This window comes from Camponotus floridanus, unplaced genomic scaffold, assembly GCF_003227725.1.
Source record: "Camponotus floridanus strain SB8 unplaced genomic scaffold, Cflo_v7.5 scaffold189, whole genome shotgun sequence".
NCBI lineage: Eukaryota > Metazoa > Arthropoda > Insecta > Hymenoptera > Formicidae > Camponotus > Camponotus floridanus.
In genome coordinates this window covers 102,114-128,356 of record NW_020229313.1, presented here as the reverse complement: position 1 = coordinate 128,356, position 26,243 = coordinate 102,114, and the positions used below count along the sequence as shown (strand labels likewise).

Here is a 26,243-nt window from a genome sequence, read left to right as displayed (position 1 = left end):
TATGCCTCAAATAGACAGTAATTAAATAATTTCTCATTTTTCAAATTGATTCCAATCAGTTTAATATTTTGAATCTCATCTGCTTGTTTTAGATATCAGAAATTAAGTGATAGAAATTAAAATGATAATTACTATATTTTTGATTTTTATTAATCATGACTTTTTATATAAATATTTAAAATATATATATTTTGTTAAAAATATATATATTTCTCGCAATTTAAAAATATATTTATATATATTTTTAACAAAAATTAAATTGCAAGAAAATACAGCTCATATAGTGGCTCATATAAGCGAAGGAACTATTGAATCATGCCAATCCTATTTCTGTCGTCAATTTGCTATTAAAGATTGTGTGCGCAGATCCTGCTCTATTGCTGCAATCTGCTATGATAATTCTGTGCCAATTTTGCTCGGTTTCTGCTAGTGTTTTACTATCAAATTATATTAGCAGATTTGTAACGTTTTTACTAACATTCTGTTAAAATTATTTGATATAACAGGTTTTGTTGTAATTTGGCAAAATCTATTAGAACAGCTAGATTTAGCTGACTGAATAAATAATGTGAATTTTTAATTTTTATGATTAGAGATTACTTTTTGATAGTGAAAGAAAATAATGTGTGTGTTGATGTTATATATTATTAATATTTGTTGTTAAAAGGCCATATATGCAAGATAAATGCGGTAACGTTTGATAAACAGTGTAGCAGTGTAATATCGTGTGCAGAAGACAAAGTATTGAATATAATCGACGTTCGAACAAATACACAGATATTTTCCATCAGCTTAAAAAGCGAACCATTGACTTTAGCCTGGATGGGAATGTTTCTATTGATAGGCGATAACGATGGAAGTCTTAATATATGGAATCATCAAGGAGCTGTATTTGTTTCACAAATACAATGTCATGATGGTAAATATTCTACATAAAATGATATATACTGATTTAATAAATTGCTATTTATAGTAAGAAAATTTTGTATAATATGTTATACAGGGTGTCCCAAAAGTCCCGCACCGGTCGAATATTTCATAAACTATGCACTTTAGAAAGAAATGTTTCAGACAAAAGTTGTATGGCTTGAAGGGGGCCATCAGATAGTGGCAATGATTTGACATGGGAGAGTCATTTGAAAGTCACGTGAAGATCACTGTCAATTTCTTAAATAGAACCCCCAATTATTTATTACATATTCGTGTAGCTTATCTCGAGAGCTTTCCAAAACACTATAATAAAGTATTCCTTCATTGAATATTTTTCGAGTTATGAGGCTTGAAATCATTTCTTAATTTTGCATAAACTATCTAGTAAAATATCCATACCATAAAATTACCATAAAATATCTAGTAAAATATTCATTTTTCGATTATCTTATCTTAATAATTTTATGTACAAAATAATGAGAGGAATCAATTGATGTAAAGAAAACACATAGTTGTTTTAAAAAAAAATATATATGTAATTGTTATTTGCGAATTACATATTTTTTTCTTAAAAACAACTGTTTTTTTTTACACCAATTGATTCCTCTCATTATTTCGTACATAAAATTATAAAGGTAAGATAATCAAAAAATGAATATTTTACAAGATATTTTACGGTTTATGTAAAATTAAGAAATGATTTCAAGCCTCATAACTCGAAAAGTACTCAATGAAGAAATACTTTATTATAGTGTTTTGGAAAGTTCTCGAGATAAGCTACACGAATATGTAATAAAAAATAGGGGGTTCCATTTAAGAAATTGACAGTGATCTTCACGTGACTTTCAAATGACTCTCCCATATCAAATCATTGCCACTATCTGATGGCCTCCTTCAAGCCATACAACTTTTGTCTGAAACATTTCTTTCTAAAGTGCATAGTTTATGAAATATTCGACCGGTCTGGGGTTTTTGGGACACCCTGTATATTAATTCTCTTTTTTGTTAACTATATTTCCTTTATCTTATGAAATAAATTGTTTTAATATATATGTATATTATATACACATTTTCTTTTCAGGGCCGCTTTGCGCCCTAGCTGTGATTGCTGATAATAACTTGATAATAACAGGAGGAAAAGACAGGAAAGTTATTATATGGAAATGTCATGAGAGAGAGAAAGAAAGAGAGCAATGATACAGTATTACTAATATAGATAATTACTATTAGTGACTAAAGAAAATTTGATATAAAGATAACGGAAATATATTATAATACACATTTATTACTTATTTGTTATATATTAAGATGTATAATATTTTCTTGTAAACAGAAAAATATAAAATTATGGTCGATTGACTTTTATTAATGAAGCAATGGATTTGTAATATTACAAAAATTTATATATCTTATTAATGGTTCATCAAAAATAAGAGTGAGGGTAAATAAGAACGAATTTGATTTTTAGCTTCAAAGAGCGAAATTGAAAGCGAAAGAGCGAATTTGATTTTTAGCTTCAAGAGCTTCATTTTGTGCGTTGCCAGATGTTTTGTCTGAATTATATATATAGAGATTGATATTTTTATATATTTTGCTGGAGATAATCCAACGTTGTTTTTAACTAATGAAACGTTCAAGTAAATTTTCTTTTCTTCTTCTTACTTTAGGATAAATCCTATTCTTCCTGCTTTTGTCATGCCTCTTGTGATCCCGATGTCAAACTCTCATACCAGCTTTTAGGTAGATTTCCCGATAATCGGGTTGTTTGATTTTTATATTTTTATCTATTTTGCCCATTCTATCCACATAATCTTATCCACCTTACAATATCCTGAACTTCAAAGGTAATAAGAAAAAGAGAGACGGGAATACCAAATAGATACCGTCTCTCTCGGCTCGAAGTCACCGGACAATAACAAAGGCAGCGCTCGTTCCAGTTAGTTCTATAGTTCAATGGGACGTCCATAAGACGTTGCTAAAAAATTAACTGTTTTAAAATAAATATGAAGTTTCTTTAGTTCTCTTTTTGTTCTAAAAACCCAATTTGTAATAATGTAAAATCTTCTAAAATCTCGATTATAAGTCGAAATTTATAATTAATGTGGTATTTCTTATAATTACAGAAAGTCGATTTCAAATCAAAAAATGTAAAAAATATCTAATAAAACTAATGAATCTGTATGAATACTTAATAAATTTCCAATAATTCTCACATGAGAAATAGATATAACAATAGAATAGATATAACAAAAACTGGAAAGATATACTTTTAAAAAAGTTAAAAAAAACAAAATGTTTATAAAAAAGACCTGGATTTATGAAATTTATTTTGTCATATACATACTGATTTTCTTGTGCTATAAATTTTATATATGTGTATATATACATACACATACACATGTACATATATATATATATATATATATATATATATATATATATATATATTCATGTATATATTCATTAAAATTTTTCTGTAAATTAGGACCAGCCTAATGCAATTTCACTATTATCACATTGCCATACTCATGTTAAATATTACTAATTACATCTCACATATGATATAGCAAGTTTGTTACTAAAAATGTACATTTGTTTAATACATCACACATACACACACATGTGCGTATATTTTATGAAAACATGAATGACATAAAAAATAGCTGAAAAAGCGAGAATCTAAATAAATAGGCTAAAATAAGAAATATATTAACTATATGTTGAATAGCAGAGGAATAGTCTAACATTCTCAAGGTAAGGTAATAGTAATAATTATTACTATTAAGCCCAAACTCGTAAAGTTGAATCCCAACTTCCAGTAGATAGGGCAGTACCATCCGGGGAAACTCTTAGGCATGAAACTCGATTTTCATGTCCATACAATAGTGCCACTCGTTGGCATTTCAAAGTATCCCACACATTCACTGTATAATCATTGTATCCAGCAAAGAGCAATCGTCCACTTACACTAAGATCAACTGCGTTTGCTCCAAATATTATACTCTCTTTTGCATATACCGCAACTTCTCTATCAGCGCGTAGATCAAATAAGCGACAAGTAGCATCGTCCGAACCTGTTGCTACTGCATCACCACCTGGATGAAATCTCACCTGTTTACATAACAAATACAATAATATAATATTACATATTTTGTAAAGAAACTATGAAATATATCAATTAGATATAATAAATCAATAATCTTTTTGTTATTACAATACTATGGCAAGTTATGAGAGATATAATTAAACTACTACATACTGAGTTAACATCAGATTGATGTCCTTCAAAGCTTTGCACACACTGACCACTCCGCATATCCCAAATCAAGACCAATTTGTCGCAACCACCTGACACAAATGTATTTCCAGTTTCACTCGGTGCTAAATCAATGGACATGACATCGCTAGAATGCCCTTGGAAACTCTGTAACAATTGTCCGCTCTCTACATCCCACAAACCGCATGTGCTGTCTCCGCTACCTGTTAAAATTTGTTGATCACTGTTGGGAAATGCACAACATGACATATACGATGTATGTGTGCCGACAGTTTTCTTATGAGCCGAAACATCATCCTCCAAACTTAATGTATATACTGTAACTTTATTATCCAGACCTCTGTAATATTATAGAACATAGTGTGTTATCATCAATAGCGATTTATAAGTGAGAATGTTTTCTTTAACATATTTTGTTTGATATATAAATTATAAATAAATTAATCTATTATTATAAATACCCGCATGCAACTAAAGTGCCACTGGGACCATAAGCACATGCCATCACCCATCTAGTTGGCATACTAACAGCATGTTCTTTATTTGTAGTAAAAGCATCCCAAATAATCATTCTTCCATCCTAAAAGTTGAATCATACAATATATACATAATATAAACTATTATTGTGTAATATAAGATAAATATAATTATAAATAAAGCATTACATATACCTGCGAAGAGGAAACAATATGACGCTTATCAGGAGACCAATCAGAACATAAAACTTTAGCTTGATGTCCTTTTAGAATACGTCTTGGTTTTACATTTATACAATTAATTGCTTCAAGCCTATCAGCTATACTAGCAACTGAAACAAAACGTAGAGGCATAAATATATTTCATTTAGATATATTAAAATATTCAAAACAGTAAAACAAATTATTAATCTAAATCTCATTATATATATATCAATATATTTTCTTATAGAAAGAAAGAATAATATATTATTAATAAAAGTCATATTTGTGTAATTATAAAGTATACAGGGTGTCCTAAACCATGCGTACACCCTTTTCTTTTAAAAACTAAGCATTTTATAGAAAAACGTTTTCGACAAAAATTGTGTGGTTTTGAGGGGAACATAAGATGGTGTCATTGGTTTGACCTTGGATGGCATCGTTAAGGTCAGGTCAAGGACACCTTTCTCAAATGGAACCACCTATTTTTTATTGCATATTCTTATAGCTTATGTCGAGAGCTTTCCAAAACACTACAATAAAGCATTTTTTTATTGAGTACTTTTCGAGTTATGAGGCTTAAAATATCTTAATTTTACATAAACTATAAAATATCTAGTAAAATATTCATTTTTCGATTATCCTACCTTAATACTTTTATGTACAAAATAATGAGAGGAATCAATTGATGTAAAAAAAAACACATAATTGTTCCGAAGAAAAAATATACATATAATTTGCAATTAACAATTACATATTTTTTCTTAAAAACAATTGTGTGTTTTCTTTACACTAATTGATTCCTCTCATTATTTTGTACATAAAAGTATTAAAGTAAGATAATAAAAAAATGAATATTTTACTAGATATTTTATGTAAAATTGAAAAATTATTTCAAGCCTCATAACTCGAAAAGTACTCAATGAAAAAATACTTTATTCTAGTGTTTTGGAAAGCTCTCGACATAAGCTATAAGAATATGCAATAAAAAATCGGTGGTTCCATTTAAGAAATTAAAGGTATCCTTGACCTGACCTTAACGATGCCATCCAAGGTCAAACCAATGACACCATCTTATGTTCCCCTCAAAATCATACAATTTTTGTCGAAAACGTTTTTCTCTAAAATGCTTACTTTTTGAAAGAAAAGGGGTGTACGGGTGGTCTAGGACACCTTGTATATACAGGGTAGACCATTTTAATCAATACGCAAATATCTCAGAAATACTGCATTAAATCAAAAAATGTTTCACACAAAAGTTGTATGGCTTGAAGGGGGACATAAGATGGTGCCATTAATTTGACCTTGAAGAGTCACCTGAAGGTCACGTGAAGGTCACCTCCAACTTTTTATGTGGAACCTTATATACTTTTGCATATTTTTATAGCTTGCCTCAAGAGCTTTCCAAAACACTATAATAAAGTATTTTTTTATTGAATACTTTTCGAGTTATGAGGCTTAAAATAATATCTTAATTTTACATAAACCGTAAAATATGTAGTAAAATATTCATTTTTCGATTATCCTACCTTAATACTTTTATGTACAAAATAATGAGGAATCAATTGTTGCAAAGAAAGCACATAATTGTCTCGAAAAAAAATATGTAATTGTTAATTGCAAATTATATATTTTTTTCTTTGAAACAAATTATGTGTTTTCTTTACACCAATTGATTCCTCTCATTATTTTGTACATAAAAGTATTAAGGTAAGATAATCAAAAAATGAATATTTTGCTAGATATTTTATGGTTTATGTAAAATGAAGAAATTACTTCAAGCCTCGTAACTCGAAAAGTATTCAATGAAGAAATACTTTATTATAGTGTTTTGAAAAGCTCTCGAGGTAAGCTACAAGAACATGCAAAAGTATATAGGGTGTTCTGTTTAAAAAGTTGGAGGTAATCTTTACATGTCCTTCAGGTGACTCTTCAAGATCAAATTAATGACACCATCCTATGTCCCCTTTCAAGCCATACAACTTTTGTCTGAAACATTTTCCGATTTGATGCAGTGTTTTTAAGATATTCGCGTGTATTGATTAAAATGGTCTACCCTGTACATAGTACCTCAATTTTTTTTTGAAATTAACCAAAAAGTAACATAAAATACTGAAAGGAGATTTGGAAAGTTTACAAATGTTTGTATGTAAGCAACATATCAGCAAATAAAATCTTCTGACAATGTGTAATATCATTTAATTTCTTACGTGTAATATCATTTAATTTCTGTCGTTCATCTTCCAAACGTATCTTTAAGCATTCTGCCTCTTTTGCCAGCTTCTCTATATGTTCCAATTCCGTCGTAACAGAGTCCATATTGTCTCACTTGTTTGATGCTGGATCACTTTTAATGATAGAGAAATTTCATATATACACTTCATTGAAATTACACATCATGTATAGTTATTGCATATAGAGTTGGCACATATATATATAAACACTAATATGAGATATATATAAGTATATATGCATCTTCATAACAATTCTTTCTTGTTCTAAATGATTTATTTATTAATTACACAAAGGCAATTAATCGTTTACTTTTAGAATTCTATATAATTCGCTAAATCTCTGAAATATTATTTTCGCAAAGGAAAATTGTAAGATGCTGGCAAATATTAACAATAACACTTTACGCGCATCATTAAAGTTTTTTCTATGCAATCTTCGTTTTTTCTTATTGTACGTCTGTTTTTAAACGAAAACAATCTGTCACATGCGGTAAAAAAGAATAATCGATATATGACAAATTAACCCGAAACAATCACTTGGCATCGAAGTATACATCAGCAGCAATAAATGCGCATACGCACATACACACACACCATATATATATACACACAGTTGCTTCAGCACTTCGCAGCCACTACTCTGATCGATTACAACGTTTGCAGGTTCCGAGATGGCGCTTATGATATGCGTGATCTAGTGTCCCTAGAATACAGAGTCTGGACCATGGACGTAAAAAATACTGGACAGAGTGTATTGCTGCGGGGGTGACGCTCAAAGGGTGAGGGGAAAGAAATGTCTAATGCAACGGAATATGAGGCATGTAAGATGGCGACGGATATTAATTTCACGGAGTGTGATATTTTTGAATTTCTTAATATTCAAAAATGATTCGAAATAACACAGCGATTTCAGATGATAGATGATTTCACGGAATCTCTCATATTTTATTCGATTTACGTGCGACGTGAAAATAGACGCTAAATCTGATGCACCTAAGACCGTAACAATAAACCCCTCAGATTTCATCCTCTTCTCGTCTAAAAGAGTACTTTATGCTCTGTCCAGTATTTCTTACATCCATGAGCGTCAACCATTGGTTGAACAAAGAAGTAAAGGTACAATTTCATTGACGCTAAAAAGTAGCGTCAACCATTGGTTAAACAATGAAGCAACTACTTCTTTGTTCAACCAATGGTTGACGTTACTTCTTAGCGTCTTTAGATGGAAACGTTTAGCGTCAAGCGTTGAGCGTCAAAAACACGTGCGCAGCACCCTTGAGGTGCAATTTCATTGACGCTAAAAAGTAGCGTCAACCATTGGTTGAACAATGAAGCAACTATACTTACCTCTTTGTTCAACCAATGGTTGACGCTACTTTTTAGCGTCAATGAGGCCGCACCTTTGCGCATAATTCTAAACAGGCAGATTCCAGCATCTTGACGCTAATACAATGTTTAGTAATAAAAATTTAATAGATACCGTAGAGATAAGTAGATTGTATATTCTTCATAGAAAATGTATTAATATATATAATATACAGGGTCTACCAAAAGTGTGGAAACCCCTAAATATCTCGGAAAATATACGTTTTACAGAAAAGTGTTTCCAACAAAAGTTGTAGGGTTTAAGAAGATCTATATACTGATTCTATCAGTTTGACCTTGGATGGCGTCGTCAAGGTCAGGTCAAGGGCACATTGACTTTTTTAAATGACACCCCCTACATTTGATTGCATATTCTTATAGCTTAATTCAAGAGCTTTCCAAAACACTATAATAATGTTCATTTTTATTAAGTACTTTGCGAGTTATGAGGGTTGAAATAATTTCTTAATTTTACATAAACCATAAAATATCTAGTAAACCATTCATTTTTCGATTATCTTACCTTCATACTTTTATGTACAAAATAATGAAAGGAATCAATTGGTGTAAAGAAAACATACAGTTGTTTTTAAGAAAAAATATGGAATTGTTAATTGCAAATTACATATTTTTTCTTAGAAACAACTATGTGTTTTCTTTACACCAATTGATTCCTCTCATTAATTTGTACATAAAAGTATGAAGGTAAGATAATCGAAAAATGAATGGTTTACTAGATATTTTATGGTTTATGTAAAATTAAGAAATTATTTCAACCCTCATAACTCGCAAAGTACTTAATAAAAATGAACATTATTATAGTGTTTTGGAAAGCTCTTGAATTAAGCTATAAGAATATGCAATCAAATGTAGGGGGTGTCATTTAAAAAAGTCAATGTGCCCTTGACCTGACCTTGACGACGCCATCCAAGGTCAAACTGATAGAATCAGTATATAGATCTTCTTAAACCCTACAACTTTTGTTGGAAACACTTTTCTGTAAAACGTATATTTTCCGAGATATTTAGGGGTTTCCACACTTTTGGTAGACCCTGTATAATAGATATTATTATACAATATATATTATAGAATTGTGCGATTAGCAACGTAGTACAACATAACCAAATAATTGGCATAAATATATGTCTTCTAAACATATATTATTACAACATGAATATTATTTATTACAATGTATTCTTTGTATAAGATATAACGTGTGCATGTTGAAAATCAATAAAAACAATATTTTTAATCACGAATGCATGAAACATTGGCATAGGCACACTGCGCTTGTCACACTTTTTGACGCTTTAACGCTCGATGCTCAGACGCTCCTATGTAAAGGCACCTTGAGGGATAAGGGGTTTATTGTCGTGGCCATCTTAGATGCATCAGATTTAGCGTCTATTTTCACGTCGCACGGACGTAAATCGAATAAAATATGAGAGATTCCGTGAAATCATCTATCATCTGAAATCGCTGTGTTATTCCGAATCATTTTTGAATATTAAGAAATTCAAAAATATCACACTCCGTGAAATTAATATCCGTCGCCATCTTACATGCCTCATATTCCGTTGCATTAGACATTTCTTTCCCCTCACCCTTTGAGCTTCACCCCCGCAGGAATACACTCTGTCCCATGATGTTAACCAATAAAATTCAAAGAACAAAAAGCAAATTTATCTATATAACCTATACATGTATGTATTAGATTACATTTTTGATCATGTTTTATTGTAAAATATATATATATATATATATATATATATATATATAAAAGTATAATAATTTGTAGAAATCATTTCTAAAATTATATATTTGATTTTTTCCTCTTCTCAATTATTTATATTATTTATTTATAAAAAGTATTATTTATTTATAAAAAAATTTTATTAGTAAGTAAATTTATTTTGATTGTATAAAAAGAGATTTTAAGTTCTTTGTACAACATAATTATAAATATTGCTCAAACATGTGTTATATATTTATGTGAACAAAAAAATTCTTTGCATTGCAAGTATAGTTTTATAAAAAAAGTACTTTTATAAAAATTTGTTAAAATATAATAATTTTTATATCAACTAAAATGTTTAACAAATTCTTATTTTGTTCTTTGTCATTCATTGTACATGATAATTGTCAGTAGATAATAGTATCAGAAGATTAGGTAATTGTCACTTTAATTTCACCACAATGAATAATATTACTATCAAAACCAACAATTTTTTTTTAATGAATTATCATACCTTCCGCTGATATCTACAGGAAATATTACGGCAGCAATGTATTAGTAAGAATCTTACAATAATGGAATTTAGAAACCACAAAGATGGCAAGCAGTGAAGAAGTAAGAGAAATATTGCCTTTTGAAACATTGACAGAATTATACAATGCCTTGGAAAATGGATTAACAGAATTACCAGTATCATGTATCACAGAGTCAGTTGATTATGTATATCAAGGTTCAGAAATCAGTGCACAGAAAATTTCATTGGAAAAAATAGACAGAGATGAACAGCCAAGGACACTTGTCTGTCATGACATGAAGGGTGGTTACTTGGAGGACAGGTAATTATACAAATTACACAAAGAGTATTTTAAAATTTTATACATACATATACAGGATGCGCCAAAAGTCTGGATACACCTAAATATCTCACAAACGGTGCATTTTAGAAAAAAATGTTTCAGGCAGAAGTTGTTTGGTTTCTAGGGGGATATAAGATGGTACCATTGGTTTGACTTTGAAGAGTCATTTGAAGGTTACGCGAAGGTCACTTCAATTTTTTTTAAAGGAACACCCTATATATTTTTATGTATTCTTGTAGCTCATCTCGAGATTTTTCCAAAACACTATAATAAAGTATTTCTTCATTGAATACTTTTCAAGTTATGAGGCTTGAAATAATTTCTTAATTTTACATAAACCATAAAATATCTAGTAAAATATTCATTTTTCAATTATCTTACCTTAACACTTTTATGTACAAAATAATGAGAGGAATCAATTGGTGTAAAGAAAACATACAGTTGTTTTTAAGAAAAAATATGGAATTTGCAATTGACAATTCCATATTTTTTCTTAAAAACAATTGTATGTTTTCTTTACACCAATTGATTCCTCTCATTATTTTGTACATAAAAGTATTAAGGTAAGATAATTGAAAAATGAATATTTTACTAGATATTTTATGGTTTATGTAAAATTAAGAAATTACTTCAAGCCTCATAACTCGGAAGGCACTTAATGGAAACTAACTTAATTATAGTGTTTTGGAAATATCTCGAGATGAGCTACAAGAATATATAAAAATATATAGGGTATTCCATTAAAAAAAATTGAAGTGACCTTCGCGTGACCTTCAAATGACTCTTCAAGGTCCAATGGTACCGTCTTATGACTCCCTCGAAACCAAACAACTTTTGCCTGAAACATTTTTTTCTAAAATGCACCGTTTGTGAGATATTTAGGTATATCCAGACTTTTGGCCCTGTATATGTATATGTGTGTGATATGTGTAAGAGAGATAAATTTTTATAAATTTTCTAATCAAGTCTGTTACTTTATATCTCTTTGTTTTATATTTCTTTTTAGATTCTTATGGGGCTCTACCTCTCATGATTCTTATATATTTTATCACTGGAGTGTTGTCGATACATTTGTTTATTTTAGTCATCACTTTATAACTATTCCACCCTGTGGGTGGATCAATGCAGCACACCATCATGGTGTAAAAGTATTGGGTACTGTAATTACAGAAGGAAATAATGATACTTGGAATATGATTCTTATATCACAGGAGAATGCAAAAAAATTTGCAAATGCTTTAATATTGGTTGCAAAGTGTTACCAATTTGAAGGCTGGCTTCTGAACATTGAAAATAAAATTAATCAGGAAGATATTGATAATTTAATATATTTTGTTAAATATTTAACAGAAAATATTCATAAAGAAATTGAAAATTCAGAGATTATCTGGTATGATAGTATTACCAATAAGGGAGAATTGAATTGGCAGAATGAACTGAATGATAATAATAAGTAATTTAATCTTTTATTTATTAATTTATTAATTTTATTAATTTATTTATTAATTTATTAATTTTATTAACTTTTATTTATTAACACTTTTATTTTTATTAATTTCATTAATTTTTATTTAATACTTAATATGATACATTCATTTTTATAAATTTAATATTGAATTTAATATCATACATTCTATTTCTTAATTCTAGCAAATTTTAATTATGATTTTTTTGCCTCAGAGAATTTTTCTTACATTGCGACGGTATATTTTTAAATTATAATTGGACGGAATCACGACTTAGCAATAGTCGCATATTTGCAAAGGAATTAGGTCGTGATGGTAAAGATATTTATGTAGGATTAGATGTTTGGGGCAGAGGATGTCCAGGTGGAGGAGGATTTAATTCAGCATATGTAATTACTATTATTATTATTACTATTATTATAGCCTTATATTATTATTATTATTTTATTGTCTTATTATCTTAAGAAAGATTAAGCTGAGATAGCGAAAATAAATTTTTATGTTCAAGGCGTTAGATTTAATTCGAAAACAAGATCTTTCTGTAGCGATTTTTGCACCTGGTTGGACGCATGAATACTTTGGTCCAAGTACTTTCCAGGTGTTAGAGGATTTATTTTGGGCTCAGCTGTTTCCATATCTATATGTACATGTACCTATTTATGAAGATGAAACATTTAAGACTTCCTTTTGTCGTGGTGCTGGTGTCTGCTATTATTATAATGGCGAAGTAAATTTATATAACAAAACAAAAAAATTTAATCTTTAATATATATTTGAAAATATTCAAAAATATTCAATTAAAAATACTTGAGACATTTAATTAAGAAAAGTTTTTAAATTTAATTCAAAATAATTTATAATTTTAAGAACATTTATGTTTATGTTTAGGAGCATTTTGAACCGTACAAGATAAACGGCGAGAGCGTGCACGGAAAAAAAACATTCTATAATTTGCGAATGCAACAACTGCAACTAGCAGTTCCCGCGCCGCATTTACAATTTACGCGATCTACACAAACTACCCTTGAAGATGTTAAAGATGACGATGGAGTTAATAATGGTCAAGGTGACAAAAATAATGATATTAAAAAGTTACGTACACGTATAGAACATATCTATGAAAATAAGAGGAATATTATACGAGTGTGCGATAATGTCGTCAATTTTGAAGAAAAATTACCTGCCCCTAATATCAATACTTTCGAATTCTGTGATCAATTTTCCTATAATGGTGGTGGATGCTTGAAATTAATTACTACAGATGATAGATTATATCATAGGTGAAAATATATTTGTCTTGGATAATAATAATTTATACTAAAAAATATATTATTTTAATAGCAAAATACATTGCTCAATGATCAATTATAAATTATGATTACAGATTGTTCTTGATTCATATTGACTTAAAACATAACATCCAGGCAACCATCATTTACACAGAACCTGGAACTTTGATAAATGAATCTCACAAGGATCCTATCTTGATTCTAGGTAATGATGGTAATCTAAAATCGATTCTGCCTTATAGTTCCATCAGAATAAACGCCAAGTGGAGAAAATGGTAATTTTGCGTATTGCTAACGAATTATTTACAATTAACGACAATCGATCATTTTCATAAATGAGTATATTTTTTGTAGCATTTACTTAACGAATTTAAGGACTGTAGACGAGATCGGTGTGTCCCTTCTGAAACAATGTAATTGCTACTTGGGTGAGATTGTTTTGGAAAAGAGCGATCATCGTTTTGGTGAGTACAAAAGATAGCGGATTATATTGAAACTCTATGCGGCGGAAACAGTCATACATAGCAGGTGGATTGCATGATAAAAGTGTATACATATATATATATATATATATATATATATATATATATATATATATACATACAGGATGTCCCGCATAGAAGTGGCCACCCCCTTTTATCTTTTAAACTAAAAGAGATAGACCATAACAAATATATATGAAATTAAATGGCTTTAACTGAACTTTATTGTGAGTATAGTGGTTGATTACAAAATTTATCTGTATTAAAGAACGGAGAGATATGTATAATTTTTGTATAATAATGTAGATATTTTGATATAATAAAAGTTGTAGCGCTGTTTGAAACGAATATAATGATGTATGATTTAATGTAAATATTTTACATATTATACGAGATTTTCCGACTTGAAATATCACGGGCGATGTCCGCCATTTCATTTTTGGCCCTGCGATATAGCCAACTTCTGACTCGTGCATTAGAGGTTGACATATATCATGTTGTCATTTAATCATGATACTCAGTCAGAAGTTGGCTATATCGCAGGGCCGAAAATGAAATTTTGGATTGCCCGCGATATTTCAAGCCGGAAAATCTTGTATAATATGTAAAATATTTACATTAAATCATACATCGTTATATTCATTTCAAACAGCGCTTCAACTTTTATTATATTAAAATATCTACATTATTATAAAAAAATTATACATATCTCTCCGTTCTTTAATACAGATAAATTTTGTAATCAACCACTATACTCACAATAAAGTTCAATTAAAGCCATTTAATTTCATATATATTTGTTATGGTCTATCTCTTTTAGTTTAAAAGATAAAAGGGGGTAGCCACTTCTAGGTGGGACACCCTGTATATATATACAGAGTGTTTCATTTTAACTTCCTCAGGCAAATATTTCGGAAAATAATGAAAATTTGAAAAAACGTTTCAGACAAAAGTTGTATGGTTTCGAGGAGGATATAAGATGGTGCCATTAGTTTGAACTTGCAGAGTCATCTGAAAGTCACGTGAAGGTCACCTCAATTTTTTAAATGGAACTGGCCACTTTTTATTACATATTCTTGTAGCTTATCCCGAGAGCTTTCCAGAATACTATAATTAAGTTAGTTTCCATTAAGTGCCTTCCGAGTTATGAGGAAATAATTTCTTAATTTTACATAAACCATAAAATATCTAGTAAAATATTCATTTTTCGATTATCTTACCTTAATACTTTTATGTACAAAATAATGAGAGGAATCAATTGGTTTAAAGAAAACATATAATTGTTTCGAAGAAAATATATATAATTTGCAATTAACAATTCCATATTTTTTCTTAAAACCAACTGTATGTTTTCTTTACACCAATTGATTTCTCTCATTATTTTGTACATAAAAGTATTAAAGTAAGATAATCGAAAAATAAATATTTTTTTAGATATTTTATGATTTATGTAAAATTAAGAAATTATTTCATGCCTCATAACTCGGAAGGTACTTAATGAAAATTAACTTAATTATAGTGTTTTGGAAAGCTCTCGAGATAAGCTACAAGAATATGTAATAAAAAGTGGCCAGTTCCATTTAAAAAATTGAGGTGACCTTCACGTGACTTTCAGATGACTCTGCAAGTTCAAACTAATGGCACTATCTTATATCCTCCTCGAAACCATACAACTTTTGTCTGAAACGTTTTTTCAAATTTTCATTATTTTCCGAAATATTTGTCTGGGGAAATTAAAATGGAACATCCTGTATATAGCAAGATTTTAACTATATAAACAACTGTTCCTTAGCGATCACATTCTTTAGTGTTCTCTTCCTCTTTATCATCTTTTACTCCTTTCCCTTTCATTTCTTGACTGAAAGCCACTTTAGTGAAAGGGACATCTTATGTTGTATCATAATAGAACACAATACTCTGCAATTTAAATTGTTCGATCTTATGTATATCCAATCGCTGATTTTGGGTCAGTTGCAAAATTGCACGACGAAAATTTCTACGCCATCAATAAAAAGAATTATTAAAAACAACGAAATTGTCAATATTTTAAGCGATTCATTGCTCGAATGATTTGGCTTCCATTACAAGGATATCTACATTCCTTTGTCTTGAAATATATATAATAGCAAATGCAAATTTTATTCTAACGATTTAAAGACGCAACAGAATTGTTACATCAAATGGTTGACGTTCGCGCACTCCCACATTAAAATGAACGGTATTTGTGTCCGAAGGAGGACGTTTCAGCCACACGTATTTGTTATTTGTACGATAATCGATTGCAGATTGCATCGGTTCTTATGCAGTACTACCTACTCTCGGAAAATGCGACCTACATATGATCGATTGCGTCGAGAATTCTCTGGGCCATTGGCACCAAGTCATTGACACTTTCTAATACTTTGTACAATTTGACGATATGCAAAATGTTTCTGCAAATTCTTTTTACGATATACAAAATGTTTTTACAAATTCTTTTGGCCACTTTCAAATCGATCTTCTCCTTCCTGAAAAATTTAAATGGGACACTCTGTATATACAGGGTGTCCCATTTTAAAAGTTCTCATAACTTTTTTAAATTTGATTGTAGAAAAAAATGTTTCAGACAAAAGTTGTATGGCTTGAAGGGGGACATAAGACGGTGTCATTAGTTTGACATTGAAGAGTCACCTGAAAGTCACGTGAAAATCACATCCAACTTTTTAAACGGGACACCTTATATGCTTTTGCATATTCTTATAGTTCATCTCGAGAGCTTTCCAAAACACTATAATTAAGTTAGTTTTCATTAAATACTTTCCGAGTTTTGAGGCTTGAAATCATTTCTTAATTTTACATAAACCGTAAAATATCTAGTAAAATATTCATTTTTCGATTATCTTATCTTAATACTTTTATGTACAAAATAATGAGAGGAATCAATTGATGTAAAGAAAACATACAGTTATTTTTAAGAAAAAATATGGAATTGTTAATTGCAAATTACATATATTTTCTTCGAAACAATTATGTGTCAATCAAAATTAAAAAAGTTATGAGTGGAATTTTTAAAATGGGGCACCCTGTATATATACGATTTTGCGTTATCGCATGTAATGCGATTTAATGCATCAATATAACTAGCCAATTGTAAGCAGTAAATACTTTAATTAATAAGTTACACAAAAGATGCATTGAAAATCTGTAAATCTATATAACTTCAATGTATTGAAGAATATTAAGGAAGAAATATATAAATTAATATCTCCGTCTTTTCTTAATGTTTCACAGATTCAGTGCATAAGCGCTATTTTATAAAGTCAAGTTGTCAATATCCGCATTAATTTACCAAAAATAATATGATTGCAAAAATATCTCTCGAATTTGTTTTTTCTCCTTTCGACAATCATTAACTAGAAACAACCACAAGAAGAAAAATCCGGAGAAAGAAAAAAATTCAAATGTGCACGTGATCAAACATGTTTTACTTTCACATCACGATTGCAGAGATGCTGATAGAGACTTTACGTGAGAATGCAAAACGTTAGAATGTTACTTGATCATAAGACAGTGCATTGTCCTACTCTTCCAATACTTAGCGGATTCTACCCGATTTAACCGAAAAAATAAATGGAGAAGATATGATACTATTGAATCATAGTGATTTACATCAATTGTATTGTTTTGAATATCATCAAATTTGTCATCTCTCTTTTTCATATGTAGTGTCATGTAATTTGCATTATAAGCCTCGAAAACCTTTTTAAAAAAAGATAAAAAAAGGGTGCCAAGTTCATGCACTAATTGTATCCAACTGTCATATTGTCTACAAAAGTAGTGATATAAAAAAATTGCGCCAACTAAGAATAAAAATTTGTACAAGATAAATGAAGTACAAGGAAGAAAACTTTGTACAAGTTAAATAGAAATATTTTAATTGAAAACATTGTTATACAAAATAGTTGTTTTAATTTTCAAAAATAATAATATTAAAAAATTAAAAATTTATTTAAAAATTGGAAACTGAAAATTAATATAAAACAAGAAAATAAAAAAAAATTTAATTAAAAAAACTTGGCGCTGCCAATTTTTATTGTTGCCAATTAATATATTGTTCGGATTAAAAGTCTAAATTTTCAAATGTTAATCAATATAAATTAATTAGGTCATTACATTTAAATTAGACTAAGTTAGACTAATAATTGGAATATGTTCCAATCTTTTAGATTTCCATACTATATAAAATTAATAAAATAGAAAAAACATAAGCTTGAATAAATCTCATAGAAACTTCTAAAGTAAAAAGTATAATTTGTGAAAATAATATAAGAATTTTAATAATTAAATTATTAATTGAAGATCCAGAAGATCTTAAGAAAATTAATAATAAATGTTCAGCAATTATATTGTTAAATATATATTTAATTGGAATATATGCCAATTTTATTGGCAGCGCCAAGTTTTTTTAATTAAAATTTTTTTTATTTTCTTGTTTTAATTTTCAGTTTCCAATTTTTAAATAAATTTTTAATTTTTTAATATTATTATTTTTGAAAATTAAAACAACTATTTTGTATAATAATGTTTTCAATTAAAATATTTCTATTTAACACGTACAAGTTTCCTTCCTTGTACTTCTATTTATCTTGTACAAATTTTTATTCTTTTTCTTAGGTGCAATTTTTTTATATCACTATTTTTGTAGACAATATGACAGTTGAATACAATTAGTGTATGACCTTAGCGCCCCTTTTTTACCTTTTTTTAAAAAGGTAAGTTTTTAGGGATTATTATACAGTCGTCAACAAAATTATGGCATAATTTCATGTCAAATTTTTGCATAACTTCAAATAAGTATATTTTTAACTCCGTTAAAAATGGTCGTATTTAAAACAATTTTGTTTTATTCTCATGCTTAAAGCTCTATTTTAAAAATCATTTGTCAGATTTAGAATTTATTCTTCCCCCCTTTCATCTCCTTAAAAATAGGGACGTATTTTGTTTTCAAAAGTTGCATAATGTGACGCATTCTACGGGGTGGAATAAATTTTTTTCGCAAATTTCATGATAATCATCGTAAAATATGAACTTTTATGTGTGAATTTAAAAAAATAAAATTTGTACGATTTTTTTTCGCGGAGTTTCTGCAGCATATGACTTATTAAGATTTTTTTTAAAGAAAATCGTGTAATCTAAAATTAACAAAATAATCTGTAATTTGAAACAAACAAGAGACATTCTATTGTGTTTCTTTCTTATACAGGGTGTCTGCTAAACATGCGGCAAAAATTCAGGGGGTGATTTATTGGGTTATTTTAAGACTTTTTTGTTATCTGATGATTTTCGAAAAAATGCTTTGTTTCGAAAATAAAAGCAATAAAAGTTTTTTGACCAATTTTTTATTCCATAGATAACAGGCGATACAGGTTTTTTTAACAAAATTATTGAAAATTACAAGAACTGTTCAAAATGACTACCACCAGCTAGGATGCAGGAATCTAATCTTCTCCTCATTGACAGCCGAACTCTTTCAAAAATACCTGGGTCGTTTCTTATTGAATTGCATCCATCATTTATACGATTTCTCAAATCTTCCACATTTTCCACTGGAGTAGTGTAAACTAATGACTTTAGATAACTCCATAGAAAATAATCCAAAAAAAAAAAATTGGTCAAAAAACTTTTATTGCTTTTATTTTCGAAACAAAGCATTTTTTCGAAAATCATCAGATAACAAAAAAGTCTTAAAATAACCCAATAAATCACCCCCTGAATTTTTGCCGCATGTTTAGCAGACACCCTGTATAAGATCACTTATTTTATTCTGATTAATCATTTATTCTTCCTTTATTTCGAGAAAGAACAAATTTAATAAGCTTTTAATATATATAGAAAGAGAGAGAGAAATATTTAACTCTTAATTATGATTGGAAGAAAAGATTCAAACATGTTAAAGAGAAAAAAAAATTTTGCAGAAAAACAATTGAATATGATAGACGAGCACGAATAGCGCTTTTTGGTGAACGAGAAAATTCTCTCGTTTATTATGTATAGTATAATAGTTTCCCTCGCATTTAATCTTCATTAATTATACACACAGTTTTATATTATTGCTATATGTAGTTATACAGAGTGTCCCAAAAGTCTCGGACCGGTCGAATATTTCATAAACTATGCACTTTAGAAAGAAATGTTTCAGACAAAAGTTGTATGGCTTGAAGGGGGCCATCAGATAGTGGCAATGATTTGACATGGGAGAGTCATTTGAAAGTCACGTGAAGATCATCGTCAATTTCTTAAATGAAACCCCCTATTTTTTATTACATATTCGTGTAGCTCATCTTGAGTGCTTCCCAAAACACTATAATTAAGTTAATTTTTATTAAGTACTTTCCGAATTATGAGGCTTGAAATCATTTCTTAATTTTACATAAATCGTAAAATATCTTGTAAAATATTCATTTTTCGATTATTTTACCTCAATACTTTTATGTACAAAATAATGAGAGAAATCAATTGGTGTAAAGAAAACACATAATTGTCTCGGATTTGAAGGTGACCTTTACGTCACCTTCAAATGACTCTCCAAGGTCAAATCATTGCCACTATCTGATGGCCTCCTTCAAGCCATACAACTTTTGTCTGAAACATTTCTTTCTAAAGTGCATAGTTTATGAAATATTCGACCGGTACTTTTGGGACACTCTGTATATTAATGCAGATGATTGCTGTTTGGAAAAGAAGAACATTTTCACTTAATCGCTCGATTTACTATTACTTTTTATAATGTATGTATTATGACCAAAATGATTGCATTATTATTTTAATAGCAATGACAAGCATACGTAATAAAATGAGATGTCCATAATCTGAAAAAGATAATTTGCTCGAAAGAATTTTGATTTTAATTTTATCTAATAAGATTTAAAAATCTTGTAATTTTATTTTTTAAATTATTATTATAAATTATTATTGTATTCTTTTAAATTATTAATTTTTATTTTTTTAAATTATTTTAGTTGAATTATTTTCTTTTAGATTCAAGTTTTAAGTCATCGACAAATTCTCAAATATCTTTTTTAGATATTTTTTGCACATTATGCGATATACGCAAATCACGTTAAAAAGGAAAGTTTCGATGTCAGATGGCTAATAGAGAAAAAAGAAAGATCGATCGATTATTACTGCTGCTATCTCATCGACGCCTATTCATGCGATTACCTGCAGAAAATGACATGAGTAATCGTGGCGCGAGACTTTCGCCACATTGGTCGCAATTGCAATTTCGCGTATGCGAGAGATGTCGAGAGACGTCATCTTGGATAAATGAACCGTCTCGAAAACAATTTGTAGAGAGACGGCAATGCTTAGATAGGGGCAGCTGCAGCAGCGACGATTCTTAGCTACTCCTCTCACATTTCTCCGATGAATGTCGTTTTAGAAAGGTGGCAGAGAAACTTCTAGAAACGTGTATCAAGACTTTATCTGTCGCGGTACGACGAGACCAGTGACGTACTGTGCTCTGTCGAGTTACATTTCTTTTCATTTCTATTGACACAGGAGTTCCTAGCGTTTGTGGAAAAAAAATATCCAGAGCTAATTTCTATCTTTATCTTTCAAATGTATCTAATTAAGCATCTAATTAAATTGTTTTTTCTAGTGTCTTAAGAATATTTTAATACTTATCGAATGACATTTTTATTATAGTGGTGCAATGAAAAATTTTATTATAAGAAATTTTATTTTAATATTTGGAAAATATTTTAGCATTCATTGAATGTTTGTTGTAAGAAAATTGAAAGAAACTAGTACATCTTAACAAATATGTCGAAATTATAAAATGAGACAGGATTTTTGTAAAACTCGCACGATTAAAAGAATTTACAGTTTCTCAATCAATCAATTTGTGTAAAACGGTGTCCAAAAAAACACAGATTAATTATATACACACACATGTGCGTATACATACCTACATGCAGGGTGTTTCATTTTAATTTTTCCAGGAAAAATATTTCGAAAAATAATGAAAAATCGAAAAAATGTTTCAGACAAAAGTTGTATGGTTTCTAGGCGGACATAAGATGGTGCCATTAGTTTGACCTTGAAGAGTCATATGAAGGTTACATGAAGGTCATTTTAAATTTCTTAAATGGAACACCCTATATATTTTTGCATATTCTTGTAGCTTATCTCGAGAGCTTTCCAAAACACTATAAATAAACATTTCTTCATCAAGTACTTTTCGAGTTATGAGGCTTGAATTTCTTAATTTTACATAAACCATAAAATATCTTGTAAAATATTCATTTTGCGATTATCTTACCTTGTACTTTTATGTACAAAATAATGAGAGGAATCAATTGGTGTAAACGTACAGTTGTCTTTAAGAAAAAATATGGAATTGTTAATTGCAAATTACATATATTTTCTTCGAAACAATTATGTTTTCTTTACACCAATTGATTCCTCTCATTGATTTGTACATAAAAGTATTAAGGTAAAATAATCCAAAAATGAGTATTTTACAAGATATCTTACGGTTTATGTAAAATTAAGAAATGATTTCAAGCCTCATAACTCGAAAAGTACTTTATGAAAAAATGTTTATTTATAGTGTTTTGGAAAGCTCTCGAGATAAGCTACAAGAATGTGCAAAAATATATAGAGCGATCCATTTAAGAAATTCAAAATGACCTTCACACAACTTTCATGTGACTCTTCAAGATCAAACTAATGGCACCATCTTATGTCCGCCTAGAAACCATACAACTTTTGTCTGAAACATTTTTTCGATTTTTCATTATTTTCCGAAATATTTGCCTGGGGAAATTAAAATAAAACACCCTGTATTTAAATAATTTTCTTTTATTTGCTGTTGTTTATTGTGAAAAATTATTTTCCTTAATAGAAAAGATAGTTATCAGCGATTAACGATAGTGAGGAAACGCGCAAAAACGCGTATACTATATTCGTTTATTCGTATATAATTATATAGAATTATCCAAATTAAAAATAATACATCGACGACAGAGCGATAAATTATTCATTGCGCGATTATCGTTACGCCGATAAGCTTACATTAGAAAGTCGGAAGTAACCGCAGCATTAAAAACAGATGGCGATTTCATTAACCATGATGTGAGCCACTGTCGTTGAAATTCCAAGCTGACATAATTTGAATTGCGTCCTGCTCTGATGCAAGCGCGTTCTTCATGTTAAATTCATAAGTATGCAGGGTACGGAGGAATTTTGTTTGTAACATACCTACGCGTAAGAAGAAATGTCTAATTATACAGCAGAAAGTATATACATTTGCGAAAACAGAAAAAAATATTTTTGATATTTACATTTCGAAAAATAATACAAGTTTTAATTCAGCATTCAGAGAACTTTTACTTATTTATTGTTTGTAAATCTGGATGATTTAAAAATCTTTTGATACAATATGTGTATATCATTTCTCCTGTATGAATGCACATTCTTCTGCCTTTAAATCCCAAGATCTTCTTGTGACTAAAAATACAATATAGAAAGAATAATTGAAGTAGAATTGAGATATGATATATGTGTGATTGAAATATGATATACAGGGTGCGCCAAAAGTCTGGATACACCTAAATATCTCACAAACGATGCATTTTAGAAAAAAATTTTTCAGGCAAAAGTTGTTTGGTTTCGAATTGTTAATTGCAAATTCCATATTTTTTTCTTAAAAACAATTGTATGTTTTCTTTACACCAATTGATTCCTCTCATTATTTTGTACATAAAAGTATTAAGATAAGATAATTGAAAAATGAATATTTTACTAGATATTTTATGGTTTATGTAAAATTAAGAAATTATTTCAAGCCTCATAACTCCAAAAGTATTCAATGAAGAAATACTTTTTTATAGTGTTTTGGAAAGATCTCGAGATGAGCTACAAGAATATATAAAAATATATAGGGTGTTCCATTTAAAAAAATTGAAGTGACCTTCGCGTGACCTTCAAATGACTCTTCAAGGTCAAACCAATGGTACCATTTTATGGCCCCCTCGAAACCAAACAACTTTTGCCTGAAACATTTTTTTTTTTAAATGCACCGTTTGTGAGATATTTAGGTGTATCCAAACTTTTGGCGCATCCTGTATGTGTATATACGCAATTCTCGTGTGTCAGGAAAAAGAATTCTCACCTTCTCATAATTTTTTATACAAATTTTGCCTTCGAAAAAAAAATAAGACTCATTAGAGTGGAAATAAAAATTGAGATTTGGAATGTGCTAAAACCATATGCTAGACAACAGCTATTTATATAGCATTTATATGCTATATAAATAATTAAAATATAGAATTAATTTACATCTTTATAGTCTTAAAATATGAAAAGACATAATGTTAATTTTTAATTGTAAGAAAATAATTTAAATTTGTTTTAAAGCCATGGAAAAATTATTTGATTTTTAAATCATATATGTCTGTTTATTATAGTAAAATAAATAAATATTTATCATTTTTTTAATTATCTTTTCGTAAAAAATACAAATCGAAAAAAGTGGTTTATATCTTTTAAAAATGACAATTATAGTCATATCATGAGAAAAAAATTAAATAGAAAAATAAAATAAAAGCATTAAAAAAAAGATAAATATTAATGTTTTCTCGCGAAAATTTTTTGCCTTAGAATTATTGTAACCTCGGTAAATTCATGTCTCTTGGATTCTTATTTTCCTTTTTTTCTTGAATTTTTCCTTTTTTTATTACAAAAGTAATGGAAAATGAAATTCCGTTATACATGTTAAAAATCCCGCCTGCATTAACGGTCTTTACGTACGGCACTGAATACAGCAAACTCTTACGAGTAGTACATACTATTAATACCAGTACATACTTATATAGAACTAACGGCCGAGTATACGATGCGTGGCACATACATACACAACAAAAGCAGATATATTTCAGCGATGTATATCTGCGAAGATGTGAATGATAAAGGATTGCTGAATTAAAACTTGTATTATTTTTCGAAATGTAAATATCAAAAATATTTTTTTCTGTTTTCGCAAATGTATATACTTTCTGCTGTATAATTAGACATTTCTTTTTGCGCGTAGGTATGTTACAAACAAAATTCCTCCGTACCCTGCGTACTTATGAATTAATTTAACATGAACCGTAAAGAAATATACGCGATTAACTTTTCAGTAGGTCGAATCGTGACCAACTATGTTCACGTACATGTACTTCTATGCAAATTGTAAAATATTTGTGCGAAAAAGGTTATTCACTCTGAAGAATGCATTTAACTCTAGCGCAATTACACTTCATTTTCTTAAAATTTTTAAATGAACATTCTATATATTGTATATACTCGTATATATATTAGGTTGGCAACTAAGTTCCCGCCGTTTTTGAAAAGTTGTAAACAAGGGAGAATATATTATTGCTTAATTAGTTGTTAATTTTTATTGAAAAATAAACTTTTAAAAAATTTAAAAAAACGGCGGGAACTTAGTTGCCAACCCAATATTTCATATGAAATATATATACAAAAAATATCCTCTTCTAAAATATCTTTATTTTTCAAATGACTTTATCTTAATGCTTTTAATAAATAAAATCAGTTAATCATTTTATGTTTTTTTAAAGATGCTAATGTATGCACATACAAGGTGTCCCATTTTAAAGGACCCACTCAAATATCTCAGAAACACTGCGTTAAATCGAAAAATGTTTCAAACAAAAGTTGTGTGGCTTCAAGGAGGCCATAAGATGGTGACAATGATTTGACCTTGGAAAATCATTTGAAGGTCATGTGAAGGTCAACTTTAAAATCTTAAATGGAAACCCCCATTTTTATTTGGTATTCTTGTGGTAGCTGACAAGAAGAGAAGTTCTCGAGAGCTTTCCAAAACACTATAATTAAATGTTTTTCCATTAAGTATTTTTCGAGTTATAAGACTTGAAATAA

General features: G+C 29.1%; 3 protein-coding genes across 8 annotated transcripts in view; 2 read left to right on the top strand and 1 right to left on the bottom strand.

Moving 5' to 3' along the window:
- Nucleotides 1-2,213, top strand: part of LOC105256525 (protein FAN) — a 46,947-nt gene extending 44,734 nt beyond the window's left edge. For 4 of the 5 annotated variants that reach the window (XM_025407770.1, XM_025407771.1, XM_025407773.1 and 1 more), the window contains 2 exons: nt 668-919; nt 2,012-2,213. In XM_025407770.1, coding sequence (XP_025263555.1) covers nt 668-919; nt 2,012-2,127 — 368 coding nt within the window. In that variant the 3' untranslated portion in view covers nt 2,128-2,213. Of the gene's footprint in view, nt 1-667; nt 920-2,011 lie in introns of those variants that run through there. The other variant, XM_025407776.1, reaches the window with a different exon arrangement.
- Nucleotides 2,214-3,388: 1,175 nt separating this feature from the next.
- LOC105250965 (guanine nucleotide-binding protein subunit beta-5) lies at nt 3,389-7,771 on the bottom strand. The gene is made up of 5 exons (XM_011257387.3): nt 7,095-7,771; nt 4,879-5,015; nt 4,669-4,787; nt 4,190-4,547; nt 3,389-4,041 (listed from the first exon to the last, which is right to left on the bottom strand). The coding sequence occupies exons 1-5, from the start codon at nt 7,201-7,203 to the stop codon at nt 3,712-3,714; spliced, it is 1,053 nt and encodes a 350-aa protein (XP_011255689.1). The 5' UTR covers nt 7,204-7,771; the 3' UTR covers nt 3,389-3,711.
- Nucleotides 7,772-9,860: 2,089 nt separating this feature from the next.
- The window catches only part of LOC105250964, a 50,241-nt gene continuing 33,858 nt past the window's right edge, over nt 9,861-26,243 (top strand). The window contains exons 1-8 of one of the 2 annotated variants that reach the window (XM_011257385.3): nt 9,862-10,186; nt 10,752-11,054; nt 12,082-12,528; nt 12,756-12,930; nt 13,050-13,268; nt 13,430-13,821; nt 13,926-14,105; nt 14,185-14,294. In XM_011257385.3, coding sequence (XP_011255687.1) covers nt 10,816-11,054; nt 12,082-12,528; nt 12,756-12,930; nt 13,050-13,268; nt 13,430-13,821; nt 13,926-14,105; nt 14,185-14,294 — 1,762 coding nt within the window. In that variant the 5' untranslated portion in view covers nt 9,862-10,186; nt 10,752-10,815. Of the gene's footprint in view, nt 10,187-10,751; nt 11,055-12,081; nt 12,529-12,755; nt 12,931-13,049; nt 13,269-13,429; nt 13,822-13,925; nt 14,106-14,184; nt 14,295-26,243 lie in introns of both variants that reach the window. The other variant, XM_020027411.2, reaches the window with a different exon arrangement.